Source organism: Gambusia affinis, linkage group LG11 (assembly GCF_019740435.1).
Source record: "Gambusia affinis linkage group LG11, SWU_Gaff_1.0, whole genome shotgun sequence".
Classification (NCBI taxonomy): Eukaryota; Metazoa; Chordata; class Actinopteri; order Cyprinodontiformes; family Poeciliidae; genus Gambusia; species Gambusia affinis.
In genome coordinates, this window is record NC_057878.1 from 18,905,520 (window position 1) to 18,919,678 (window position 14,159).

At 36.8% G+C, this 14,159-nt stretch overlaps 1 protein-coding gene across 4 annotated transcripts in view; it reads right to left on the reverse strand.

Moving 5' to 3' along the window:
• Positions 1-14,159, reverse strand: part of LOC122839330 (ephrin type-A receptor 6-like) — a 255,376-nt gene that overhangs the window by 78,266 nt on the left and 162,951 nt on the right. For all 4 annotated transcript variants that reach the window (XM_044130796.1, XM_044130795.1, XM_044130794.1 and 1 more), the window contains 2 exons: positions 12,641-12,796; positions 6,314-6,649 (listed from right to left, as the gene is read on the reverse strand). In XM_044130796.1, the coding sequence (XP_043986731.1) occupies positions 6,314-6,649; positions 12,641-12,796 (492 nt within the window). The remainder of the gene's footprint in view (positions 1-6,313; positions 6,650-12,640; positions 12,797-14,159) is intronic.

Consider the following 14,159-nt stretch of genomic DNA (forward strand, 5'->3'; position numbering starts at 1 on the left):
TGGTGTCAGCTGTAGAGCAAGTTGAGTGGCACGCAAACCGCAGGGGGTCCAGTGAAGTAGACCACTTCAGAGTTATCTCCAGTACAACTGCAGTACAATTTTGCAAGTCCATGTATCTGTATAAAATAGCTAAAACTGCTTGATTTAATCCTTTTTTCCAAAACACCTACATGGTACATCAATGAATGAAAGTACAAATATAAATCTAGAGTCTATGACTTATTTATTCACTTCTTGGTAAATGGTTTCAGGTTTTTTAGAACTTCTCTCACAACTATTTGTGTTATGAAATATTAAACATTTTTTGAGGTCAGAACCAATGAAGGGGGGAACACCATAAAAACCTTACAGAGTTGAAGAGACACAACTTAAGCAATTTCAGTCTTTCATAAACAGATATTTAAAAGTTGATATAAAAATACAGTTAATTACATAACCAAACATTTCACTTTTATTCCTCAGTTATTTTATGCCCACAAAGTGATTTATTTCAAACATATTTATTCTGCCAATAAGCTATTGATTCATTTCTGTGTTGCATGCAAGGTCAGCATACTTTGTTAAAATGTTTGAGCGTGGATAAAGCCTGCGACAGTATTGGACCCTGGTACAACTGTATTCTCTAGAATTAATTCATTTGCTTTATCAAATGTAATGTCAGCAAACGGATCTTGGTTCTTACTCTGGCTTTGTCTTCTTTAGTCTTTTAATCACTCAATCATTTTCCGTAATTCTGCTTTTTAAATTTTGTTTTCTCTTATTTTGCCATACTTTTTCTGTTTTCACATTTGTAAAAGTACTTTTCCTTCTTAAATCCAATTTTCTCCTTCCTTTTAACCCTTTCATGCATAGTGGTCACTACAGTGGTTAGCTACCTAAAAGCCATTTTCTTCTGCTTCTTGTGGATTTCTATGTTACAAATGCACACAGACTACTGAAGTGGACACAAATGCATCATAAAATACACTATCAACTACTGGCCGTCAGCTTCAACTCCAAGAAATTATTTTTGTTAAATCCAATATGGCTGACAGACAAAAAAGCCTGCCGACCGACCTGGTCCCTGTAGACGACTCTTGTAGGTAAAAAAAATATATTGTGACATCAGATAACCGCTAAAGAACAAAACTACTGATGTGTTTTTCAAATAACAACTTCATATTTGGAAAAGATTGCAATTGATCCCCTAAAAAAATTAAATAAAAAATAATTTTTTTTTCGTTCCTTTTTTTTTATGCCTTAAGAAAATAAAAAAGAAAATTGTAAAAAAAAATCCTGACACAAAGGGTCATAATTTATGCATGAAAGGGTTAAAGCAGTGGTACCCAAAGTCGGTTCTTGAGGGCCGGCATCCTGAATGTTTTAGTTCTCTCCCTGGTTTAACGTACCTGGATCCAATAACGGCTCATGAAAAGGTCTAAGAAGAACATTGACATGCTGAAAAGGTTGTTACTACCACCAGGGAGAGAAGTAAAACATGCAGGATGCCGGCCCTCGAGGACCGACTTTGGGCACCTCTGTTTTAAACCATCATCTCAATTAAGTTTCCACGTCTGCCACTTGTTCTCTTGTTGATTTTCTTTGTGCCTCTGTCACTAATCTTTTCAGCAAAGTTCAGTAAAAATATTTTTGCCAACTTCTTCAGGGACCTCAGACAAAAAAAAGTGTCAGCCTGCAAAATGAGAATCCTTTCTGCCACTAAGCTGACAATAAATGAGTAAATTCTGAAACCATGTCAACATTTTTAAATATGCCATCTATTTCATTCCCAAATTAGAGGACATTATCTTCTCACTAAGAACCTCAGATGTTGTTTGTCCTTGTGCGTTATAATTCTTTATTGTCTTCTCAGTAAAGCAAATCACATTTTTACTGGAACAAATCACTGACCAAAAATGTCCATCTGCATTTTAATGACAGAGTTTAATTTATTTATAGTCAGAGTATATTATTGCAGCAGACTCCTGAAAACACTGAAATTCACATGGCTGTTTGCTTTCTGCTGATGGCAACACTATGCTAATGGTGTATATGAATTTTATGTGCACTTTTCCAAACAAGCCCATCACAGAGCAGTTTAGGTGGATGTGTTGAGGGGGGAGAAAGAGTTCTGTTTGTGCCAAAGCATACATGCATATCACTGCTGCATGCAAATGTTGCTTTTCGTCAGATGGTTTGCATGGTTATCTTTGACTGGGATGAATATGCTGACCTTAGGCACACTTTAGCTCATTTCAACCTTTTCAAAAGCAACTGCAGCTTTCAGACTGCTGACACTGAGGCAAATTGGCATTTCTCAACAAGCCACGGTGCCAGGAAGATGGAATGGATGCATCAGATTTTAGGATCCATTTAGTAGAAGCCCTAAAGAATTTATGCTTGGTACAAACAGTACCTTGCTAAAGTATTTATGCGCATCAAACTTTTTCCAGCTGCAAAAACAAACTTCTTGACCTAAGCTACCATGCTGGGTAAGGCGAATATTAATCAGAGGCTCAGCAAAGTGACCCATGGTTGCTCTGATGGAACTACAAAGATTTGCTGCAGGAAAATCTGTCAGGATGACTATTAGTTGCACGCGCCACAAACATGGCTTTTATAGCAGAGTGGAAAGAACAAAGTTATTGGTAACATAAAACCAAAGGTCCAGTTTGCAGATTACAAAACTGGAAGGCCCATTAACAATTTTGTTCACGCTAGAAAGAAATTTGATTTGTGCCACATTCATATATGGTATTAAATCAGATACATGTCCAATTACTCTCAAAGTATTTGCAGTCTGAACTGTCATGACGCTTTTCATACAACTTTCACCTCATTGGCGTGAGACATGCATCATTATTCTGCACCAGAAGAAGCTAGACAAGGTAAATCCAGATGTAAATAATGGCTGAAAATTATAATTATGAGATTATAAAAGAAGGCTATATCACTGAAGCAAACCACTTCACTATCCCACCTCTCCTGGTCCAACAACGCATTCAAACAGACTTCTCTCCACAAGTCACAGTCAATGCGCCACAAAAGACCATTGCTAAACGTTGTGCTTTTGTTTTTGTTAGCTACCTTTGTCTTATTATGATCTTGTGACAATACTATCAGCTCCCATTGCTGAAAAACTTCAAAACCAATACATAGACAGTGACATTCATTATTACTTCTGTAAACGCACTGCAATTCTGCACGTGCGAATCGCTTTGAGGTTGTAAACCATTCACATTGAAATCTCTTTAAGTAGCATCTGCAGAAAATATGATTGACATGCAAAACAAAATCTGATTTAAGCAAATAAATAGGACAAAGAAATCTGAATTGAGCATCAAGAGCTGCTGTGTGAATGTAGCCAGATTTTTATTACAAAGAATCATAGTATAAATGCACAAAACATCTGATTTTGAATGTAGAAAATTGTAGAAACTGTGTTCCCTTTTCTTCACGCTGCACAAGTGTGTGCAACTTTGCATTTGTCTGTCACCTAAAACCTTGTTAAAATACATACAAGTTTGTGATTCTAACTTGACAAAATGTTGAAAAATGGATTTAAACTAACCCCTCTTTAATCATGAGCTTAGAATATTAGGAGACAAAATGTAGAAACACCTACATTTCACTCCCTTCCTCAAGCACAAGAATTACACTCTAAAATATACACAAACCCTCTAAAATATTCACGCACCATATTTATACATCCATCCGAACGCAAGCTGGTAAGCACATTGTTCAGTTACACCCAACACAAACAGCTGTGCGATCAATACCCCTTTAAAGATCCTCATTAAATTTAACAGCACTGATCAAATCCTGCTTTCTGAAAACGTAACAGTGTTAAAAGTACAGCATTAGGCTGTTTATCACTAACAGCGAGCCATAAATCTACCTCCTCCCCTGAGGATCCTAAATAGCAGCAGCTGGCTATATTAGTGTTGAAATGCGTCTTGTCTACAGCTAAGGGACCAGCTTTGACTATGTTCTAAACAAGGCATGTTAATCAAATAAAAAAGTCTGTGTGTAACGCAGAGTCACATGTACTATCTAGAGCTGTCCTTTGAGACACAGAATAATGCAGCTAATGTGCTTTGGCTGTATGAGAAAATGTATTTCTCACAGATGCTTTCAGCAGTAGAAACATGCAGGTTGTATGGATAGGAGAGAACAAAGAAGAAAGGTAAAACAAACATGTCTGGAAGCAAAACACAAGAGAGGGAAAGAGGAGAACAAACAAGGAAAAAGGAAGGTAAGCATAGGGAGGTGGACAAAAACTGTTTGAAAATGACAGTTAATAAGTATGCACTAAACCAAACAGTCCCACAGGAACTGGTGATTTAGACTATGACAATGTAGTCCAAACCAACAGAAATATTTCTTTCATAATTTGCAGCATACAAAAAATCTATTGCTTTTTAAGCAATACAAATGTGAAGAAATGCAGGTAATTTTGTGTCAAAAACTTATTTTCTTCTTAAATACCTAACTAATTGTGCAAATTTCCCTCAAAATGCAAAGTAGCATCTGTATCCCATGAATGCTGGTTAGTGAATAATAGAATAAATGCATTACTAATGAATGTGCATTGGAAATATTGACACCAATTACCACCTAGCAGTTGGTGGTATGAATAGCCATGCCTATTTTTGCTAATGTACGCATTTCTCGCCAAACATTTTGCCTATGCTATATAAATTAACAACATGCTCAATTTAGCCTTTGCTTGACAGTACAAAGCACACATTTTTTTGTCACTCTACACAAATTCAAGAGGTTAATATTTAGAAGTTAATATTTGTCTGAAAACCTCAGACAGAAAGTTCATACTGTGTAAAAGTTCTCAATGTTGTAAATTAAGCAATTGACTGATTTACTCAGAAAATGAGGCCAGTTACAGTCTGTTTTCCTACCAATTTACTAGTTGAAGTATTCCTTGCAAAGCAATAATTTGAAGCTATGAATGCAACAAATGGCTAGTTTAGGATTTCTAAGTAATAAAAATAAAAATGTTAGAAGCAGTTAACATTTCAAGAGTTGGCATTTAGTATAAATTCTGATTATTAGGTTTCAAGACTAATGGCCAGTGTGAGTGTATAGTTCCATTTCTTAAAAAAATGATAAAAAGTAAAATAAAATAAAATAAACAAATGAGTGGTTATCAAATTTTAAGAACAAAATGTTGTTATGCTGCAAAAATCAGCTTTGAAAGTGACTTGAAATTGATTAACTATTAACTTAAGCTAATCTGGATTCATACTAAATACTACTTCATTTAAGTTATTAACTTGTAACCTATTAACAGCCGTTCAAAAATACTGAATTATCCCTTTATTAAAAACAGGAGATATATGAATGAAACTTCATTCCTTTAGCTGACAGGTTTGCAATGCTGCTTTTCTGAAATATTTTATGAAAAGCAAAGTTAATGTTCATTGCTGCCCTTTTTCACCGAGTCAAGAAAGTACACAAAATATCTCGGTACACTCCTTGCAGACTTTCTAAGGGCTCCATATTAATTTGAATTTATAAATTTATCTGAGGAGTTATGAACTCCTCAGATAAATTTAAAAATATGAAGTAAATTTTCATTTGCATGAAGTGAGAATGCAAAAGTTGCGAACATTGTTCCATAATCGATTGCTATCTACAGTGATTTACATTTCACTTTCAGACTGAACCAAATTGTTTCCTCTGGTTAAGCCCTTCTGCGGATATCAAAAACCAAGAAACATTTCTTTCAGATGCTGTCCTTGAACAACCCCTTCTCAGATGGATATATTCTCAAAGTATGGCTTCTACGATGCAAGTGATTAAATTCAGATACAACTGCAAAACAACAGGAATGTGTTTGTTTGTCAAGTTAACCATTTCAGGTGTGGGACAGCAGTGTTTGCTAATTGTCACATACATTATTCCAGAAGATATTTAAAAAGTTAATTAGATTCTCAACGTAAGAAAAATAGAAGTTTACGAGTCATGAAATAATCTGAAACCGTCCTGTCACTTATTTTTAGAATCAGGAAACACTAATGAGGTGATAACTACTTTCTAGTTTAAGAAACATTAAATGTTTTCAGAATCTACCCAGCTTTTAGAGCAAATCAGCTAAGGCAGCTAAATATACCGACAAAGCTAAACGATTACGTTATAAAGCAGTCGTGTTCAGCCTCCAGCCATTAAAAGCAATCTCACTCAGCTCTTATTTATGCTTATTTCCATTCAATGCAGCAAGGCAGTGAGAGGATGGTTACTAAGAGTGGAGGGAAGGCAGGAGAAAAGGTCTAAGACACTGCGTTGGTGTGAACAACTGCAACTTTCATATACTCACCCCCCTGGTCAGTGCTGACGGTGATGATGGCTACCTGCCGGGGGAAGGTACTCATGTCTGACACACCGTTTAGTGACTCGATCTCAAAGGTGTAGTTGGCGTGTGATGAGAAATCTGTGACGGTTACAGTGGCATTGGTCAGGCCCAAAGGCCTCGGCAGGAAGCGAAGCTCGTCCTCACAGAGCTGGCACTGGTTGGGTCCAGGGCCACAGCGTTTGCACTGGACGTTGTAGGTGAGATCCCGGCGACCCCCAGTGTCACTGGGAGGCGACCACTCCAGCATCAGGCAGGTGTCATTCATGTTAAACATTGGGTTGCGAGGAGGAGATGGAGGGCCTGTCGATAAAAACAGAAAGAAATCACTGATGCATGACAAACACGAGTTCAGGTCTGAACCAAGCCTTTACTGCTCACATGCTTTTACATTAAACCATGATAAAATTCATTACAGTTTGTGGTTTAAACATAACAAGAAACAAAGATAACAGATACTTTCTCAAAAATTTCACATAGAATTTCTGTGATTTCATGCGGTGTTCTTAGCCGACTTTATTCTCTACATGTAAACTTATATTCTTCAAACTTTCCCCTGTTATACAGTTTTAAATTAAAACAGAACAGTGTGCTATTTTACGTTGCCAGAACTCTCTGCAGCAACAATTTTACACTGGATAATTTCCTAAAAACACAATTGTTGAAATGTTTGCATAACGTCACAGCTCATACAGCGTTTACCTTATCTGCCTTACTCCATACCTCTCTGGAGTATGGAAGAATATGATTTGTTTTATTGCATTACTGGGAAAAAAAACCTCACTCTAAGATGAAATAGTGAATGTAGCTAAGTTTTATGTTCTGTATAATCTACTCTTAACTTCTTTGGAGTTATTTACAAACCCCTTCATCTCTATCCAGCCGTCAGCACCTTTTATCCTTTTATACGCTCTCAAGAGATTTTATTATTTAGTAAAGAACCTCACATCATTGTGTTCTCTTGCAGGGTATAAGAGTATACTAAGAAAAATGTTAACAGTATTATACAGTGTCTTCATATTTACCTTCCTTTGAGTGGAAATCTTCTGCATATTTTTAAAGAAGCCTTTCATCAAAAATGCTTTATGCTATCTGAAATATGTTGTAAGAGTGAACGTATGGAAAAGATTAAAAAAGAAGTGTTAACATTATTTCATTTCTGACTGTTAACTTTGGTTCTTTTTATCACCTAAAATGGGAATGAACTGTCTTTATGTGGATGTTTAGTGGCAAACTGGCTGAAGATCACATGAGAAAATTGATTGTTTTTGCTGGAGTTGATTTTTCAAAATCAGAAGAAAATGCTAACATTCTGTCATAAAAATGAAACAATGTGTCAACATAACCATTCAAAAGCAACAAACAAGCAAACCATTCTACCAAGTGATATTGAAAAACCCTAAACTGCTAGTTTGTAGCTTTTCTTTATAGGAAGTTTTTATCTAATAACCAAAAAAGCTGAGGAATTGGCGATTTTATTTTTTTCTTTACCTGAAATGTTTCAGCTGTCTGATAACATTTGCAAATTTGTCAATGTATACATCTGCAAAGTGAAGCTGCACATCTGTAGCTGTTCTATCTGTAGACTTATTAATTTTTCCTCCTGATGGGAGACTCTGGTGTTCATATGATGGCTCTGATTCACCAAAAGAGATCTCAACTCATTGCTGTTTTAAAATTACCAGCAGAGTATTGCCTTCAACAAACAATTGATAATTGTTGATAGCTACCACTACTCAGTCGAAACAGCTACTCTGCTGTTTGTCTGCACTTTTGAGCAAGACTCTCTCATAAACAGTAATGTTTGGCTGGTCAAAGCAATTCAGACTTCAGCAATAACTGCAGCACCATCTGCAGCACCAGCAATAGATGCAGCACCTTTGACAATAAGGATACTCCCAGAAGTGCTGAGAGGGCTTTCTGACCTTTCTGTCAAAACACTGTCCTGAGGTCACCAATGAGCCATTAATGCTCTGTGTATTATATGGTGTGTGTACACAGAAATAGTGACAGTGGATTTTCGGGGGTTTTCCTCAACAAGCGTGAAGGTGAAAACATTTGAGTTGTGAGTGTTTTTCATGTTGCAATTATGGGTGTGTTTGTAGTTTAAAAGACAAAACAAAAAAATTTATAAAAGATCTACACCCTTTTGTTTAAAATCACTGCAAGATGTTACCAGAATCTATTATGAATTGGAAGCAAAATGTCAAAACTAACAAAAAATCTCTGCACAGAATGCAGAGGAGCTGGAAATGCAAAATCCATCCATCCATCAACCCACTGAGAGTTTACGGGGCAACACAAAGACATAAGTAGAAGAAAGGCCTCTGTTGACTTTCACACGCTGGTTTTTCTCATTGCAAATGTATTATCTTTCAATCTGAGATCCAACAAAAGTTGGAAACCAAAGTTCAAACTTCCCTAAATAACAAAACACCATGTAAACAGCTCTCTGAAGAAGCTAACTACAACCCAACACCAACCCAACACCGTATTCACGAGTTCCATAACATTCCACATTCCTCCCAATTCTTTCAAGTGCAGTAAAGAGTCCAAGTTATTTTACAGTACCTCCCTCACAATCGCCTTTGTTGTGGTCTTTTTTGTGCTCCCTGGATGTAAGTGTTTGTGTGTCAGGGCAAGCATTGTGCTCTAGCAGGCAGCCAGCTGTCAACAGGGTGGAGTTAAAAGGCCTAAGGGATTTGAACACTCCCGTCCTGCCAAGCTCACTGTCTGCCAGGACAATGGGATGTTTCCCTCTCCTTCACATCCCTCCCTAATGTTCTCTCTCCACCATTGCTAAAAATCTCAGCAGACAGGAGAGCTCCTCCTACCGATCCACCACTCCTGTCAGTGCGTCCATTCTCTCTCTTTATCTCTCCGTTCCTCCCTCGGCCATTATCTCACCTGCTCTATTCTCGCCATCAGGGAGAATCCACCCACCTACCCTCCTGCAGAGCAATCCCACTGCCATCAATCAGCCCCTATTCTCCTCTGAGGGGAAGATGGGTATCAGTGCCCTCCTTCCTTCCCCTCTTCACACTGTCTACTCCATCCAGTCCTTATGCATTTCCCCCGCCCTTATCTTTCCTCTTGTGACATCTTCGCTTTCTTCCTCTCTGCCTTTGTCTTCCTCTCACTCTGTAATCTCCATTTTCTTCTTTCTTTTGACTTTACAGTCAAATGAATAGTTTATGAACTGACTTTTTAACCTCTCATTAAAATGCATTCTGCAAGTAAACAAGAGTTCACTGGTTGCAGTAGTAGATATGCTACACAAGCATAATCTAAACTGTGTTAAGTTTGTGTGGTTGTCAAAACCCCCAAAGGCTGTTCAGACAGTGTTTGTACTTGGGGCAAACAGTGGCCTTGAAGACTTGGAGTTTGCCTGAGGAAGAATAGCTGTTGACAAGCCTTAAACAAGATACTTAATTACAACCCTGGACACTAAGCTGGGTTTGAAGTTCTTTGAAGTGAACATTGGGTTCACTTATTCAGATTGTTTTAATAAGCTTTTCAGAACTGCCAGCAATCAGAAAAAAATGTCTATTTTAGTTTAAAATGTTGTAGATGCTGCATTAGACTCAACTCTGTGAAGATAGACATTCTGATAAAGAGATATTTTTCTCACTGACATTGAATCAAGCTAAACTTTTCTTTTTATAAGTCAGATGAGAATAGAAGAGAATATTTGCTAGATGCCAAATCAATGACCGGGATGATATTTTTCAAGAAAAATGTCATATTTTTCACAAAGTCAGATGTTTTAAAGTCTTTGTAAACTTATGATTCAAATTAATTCACAGCAAATTGTGTCTTTAGGTGCTTTGTAAAACAAATACATCCGATTATTATTTCAAAACATACATTCAGTTCAGTTCAGTTCAATCATATGGACAAATTTAAATGTCTAACACAGAGGACCAACACCAGCAGACGACACGACACTGCAAATCATCGCAGACTGTGAAAACCGGACTTCAAGCAACATGGAGACTGAGCCTTTCTGCTCTTCCGCCAAACTCTTGGACCGTTTACCAAATTAGATGCAAACTTTTCTTTCACCTGAAGAGAGGATTTGAACTAGAGAGCAACAGTCCACTTCTTTTTGTCTTTAGCCCTGGAAGGACGGGTCATTGTCTCTGGTTCAGGAAAAGCAAGACATCAATAATGAGACATTTGTAGGATTGGTCTGTGGGTAGTGATTCTTTGTGAAACTTCCCCAGATTCATGAATGAATTTTGCTGGTGTTCTTTTTTTCCTACCACACATCTTTGTTTCACTCATGATTACAGGAATTATGTTTGGATACAGCAATATGTGGACAAACAGCTTCCTTTTCATCGACCTTTTGTAGCTTACCCTCCCTGTGTCTGAATGAACGTGTTCTGGACACTTACCCATGATGTTTGGATAGGCTATCATATGACCATAACATCTATTTTACACTTTAAAATGTATTCTTACTTGGCATTATGTAACACTTTAACTTTCTGATCTGCAAGCCATAATAATCACACTGTTAATAAAAAAAAAGATTTTAAATATTTCACTTTATTTGTAATGAATCTATTTAATGTATAAGTTTCACTTTCTAAAGTGGGCAATAAAACAACCTTGTCAAGATTAATTTTTGAAATTTCCCTGTAGTAAGTCACAGCAATAACACATTCAATTACTATGGCTAGAAGACAGACAGAAAGTAATGCAGAAATGTGAAGTTATTGACAGCAACAGCTCAGCTGACAGCCTCCCTTTGAAAGGTGAGAATTTTCCACATTATTCTATCTTCTATTCTTAATTTAACAGGGAGCCAGTGAGAAGAAGAAACAACTTTTCAGGCAACATTTTCTTACTTATATCTTTAAAGATAAAGTTACAATTTTTAAATACTTTAGATAACTGATAACTGGTCACCATAACCACATTTTTACAAGGTATATTTAAAAATCTAAACATTGATTCTGTTTCTTGGACTTAGGCATTTTCTAAAAGTTTTTTTTGTACTTTAGCTATGAACCAATATTTAATCAAATTAAATTCATTATTTTTTGTCATAGCACTACATTTGCAGTAGATGTGGCATAGTTACACTCAGTTTCAAGGCAATTCAAGTCAAGTTAAAATGCTTCACAATGAAAGTCCAAACAGCATACAAGTAGATAAAAAGTTTGCTATCTAAGGAAGATCAACTGGTTGTATTTTGTTACATTTTTAACAACTTTTAACATATGCCACTTTAAATTTACTGCCAATATTAGAAAAAATGGTTGTGGACTGCAGGCAGTTATTGGCCTTAATGTTCCTAAAGTTTGGGATGAAACTAAAAGAATCTGAATATCTAATCTAATCTGAACTGTATAATTCTACAATCTTTAAAACACTTTCTATACTGTGAAATCTGTATGCTATTTGCAAAAAATATTGCTGACAACTCATTTCAGAAACCCAATATCATGCATTATCATGAATAGTCCCCTGAGCTGGACGCATCACTACCCACCTAGTGATTAGCATTTTTCTTGCAAACAGTGCAACTTACAGAGCACTGTAAACTAAAAGCATCACCATAGTGTCGTTGCGTTGTCTTGCTATGAAAGACATATACGCTCTTCCACCCTGGAGAGCTCTCAGACGTGGCCTCCGTCTATCTCGGCGACAGCCAAATGGCTTTTTAATTAAAGGAGAATTAGTCCAGTTAAACTGTAATTTAATGCAAATATGAAGTCGTAATGACAGTCAGTGAATCATCGATGAAGACAAGGCAGCTGAACAAAAGCCATGTAATTCATCCAGAGACTCTCTAATGTTCGGCTTCACACCAGATAAGTCCGAAAGATGAGGCTGGATTTATGGCCCTGGTAAATTCAGGCGAAATCCACAAGCTCCTAAGACAAAGTAATAAACCTTTCCAGATTGTCAGACACACAGAAAGATTGAAATACTTAATATGAGTTTACACTGGAATAATTAAAGCTTAATCAGTCAAAAATACATAATGACATTTTCTATCTCTGACAATGCTGTAGATTTGTAATTCTACTTTGTAAATCTTCTGGGATGATTCCCCTCATCATTTCCCTTGCTGTAAACCAATCAAAGATTACCTAAGGTGCTCATCTTACTGAGAAGCACATGCAGTAAGGAAATCTATACAGGCAAGTTGTCAGGCTTCCTTTTTAGGGAATAGAAATGTCCTTTAATGTACCACAAAGGGGAAATTCAGGCATAACAGCAGCATCAGATAGACAGGTTCACACAAAAAGTTCTGAAAAATATATAAGCCAGGCTTACGTGTGCATGCCATCGTTGATGGATCTTTCTCGGCTCTGAAGAAGCCTTTTTCGCAGCGGCAGATGGAAGCTCCTTCTCCATAGCTGAAACTGTGTGGAGGACACTTTGAACACTTGATGATTCCTGCATATGCCTTGTAGAACCCAGGACGGCATGCTGAGCAGAACAAAGAGACAACAGGATATGATGTGAGTCTGTGGGTACACCATGTCACGGATGTTTAGTAAAGAGGCCGAGCACAACCAGAGGACCAGGTGAAAGTATTTACACCAATACAAATTTCTCATTTTGTCAGGTTATAAACACAAAAAAGCAACACAAAGCAGGAGGTATTTGTGAAGTTGTATAGAGTAGTATGCAATGTTTTCTAATTTCTTTTTGTATAACAATCTGGAACATTTGGTATGTATTTGTATTCAACCCCCTTTACCAGTGCAACCCATTGCTTTCACAAGAGACATAATTAGTATACAAAGGCCACCTGTGCTTAATTAAGTCTAAGTATAAATACAGCTGGCTCTACTGGAAGCGCGGCAAGAAGAAAGCTCGTGTTAAAAGAAAGTTTTTACAATTCTTATAGGGCTCACAGCAAACATGCAGAAGAACTACCTCTGGTCAGATGAGACTAAAGCTAAACTTTTTGCTACATTTTATGTACATCAACCTGACCAAACTATCTCTACAATTTAAAATGCAAATATGCTTTTTGGATGCTTTTAATCTCCAGGAGATGATGGAGGATAATTTTAACTAATGCTGGATTAATAGCAAGAATGGAGTCAATTTGTATTTAGATACCTTTCTTCTGACTCCCTTGAATAAAATTCAGTGCAGCTAATTGCTTTCAGAATTTGCAGTCTACTTTTAGAGGGGATCATTTTTTGGCACTTCAACCTTATGTGGGGGAGTATAGAAAGATACAAAGAAACGCTTCCAATTTTGCAACTTTCAAAGTATTTACAGAGAGGTGAAAGGATCCGTTTACTGACTTGGATTCCAAGAACTTATCCATTTTGTTTTCACGCTCATTAAAAAGAGAAAGTAGTGTTAACTCTATTGATAATAACAGTCAGAGTTTTCTTTCCCAAATTTATAATTATTATTGGCATGTAATTCTCAGTGGACAATCAGATCCCTGGAAAATGTTGTAACAAAAAACCTCTGTGGTCGCCAACAGCGAGCTTTAAGAAAGCAGGTTGTAACGTGTATCTGCACATTAATTATGAAACTTTGTACAGTAGCTTATGATGAGCTGTAGTTGCGTAATTGGATCTTCAAACCAAACCAAACAGAAAGAACATACAAAAGAGAAAACACTCACTAAATAGTAATTTGTTATACAAAACCTTCGAGCTACTCATCAATAAAACACAGCAGGCACTTCCAAAAAACTAACTGCAAGCAGCACTGATCTTTTAACATGAATAAATATACCACACACATATATGTTAGACAACATTAAATTGACCTAGCATAGGTTTATTGAGTTGAAGATGTGGCAAAGATGTAAAACAGTGTA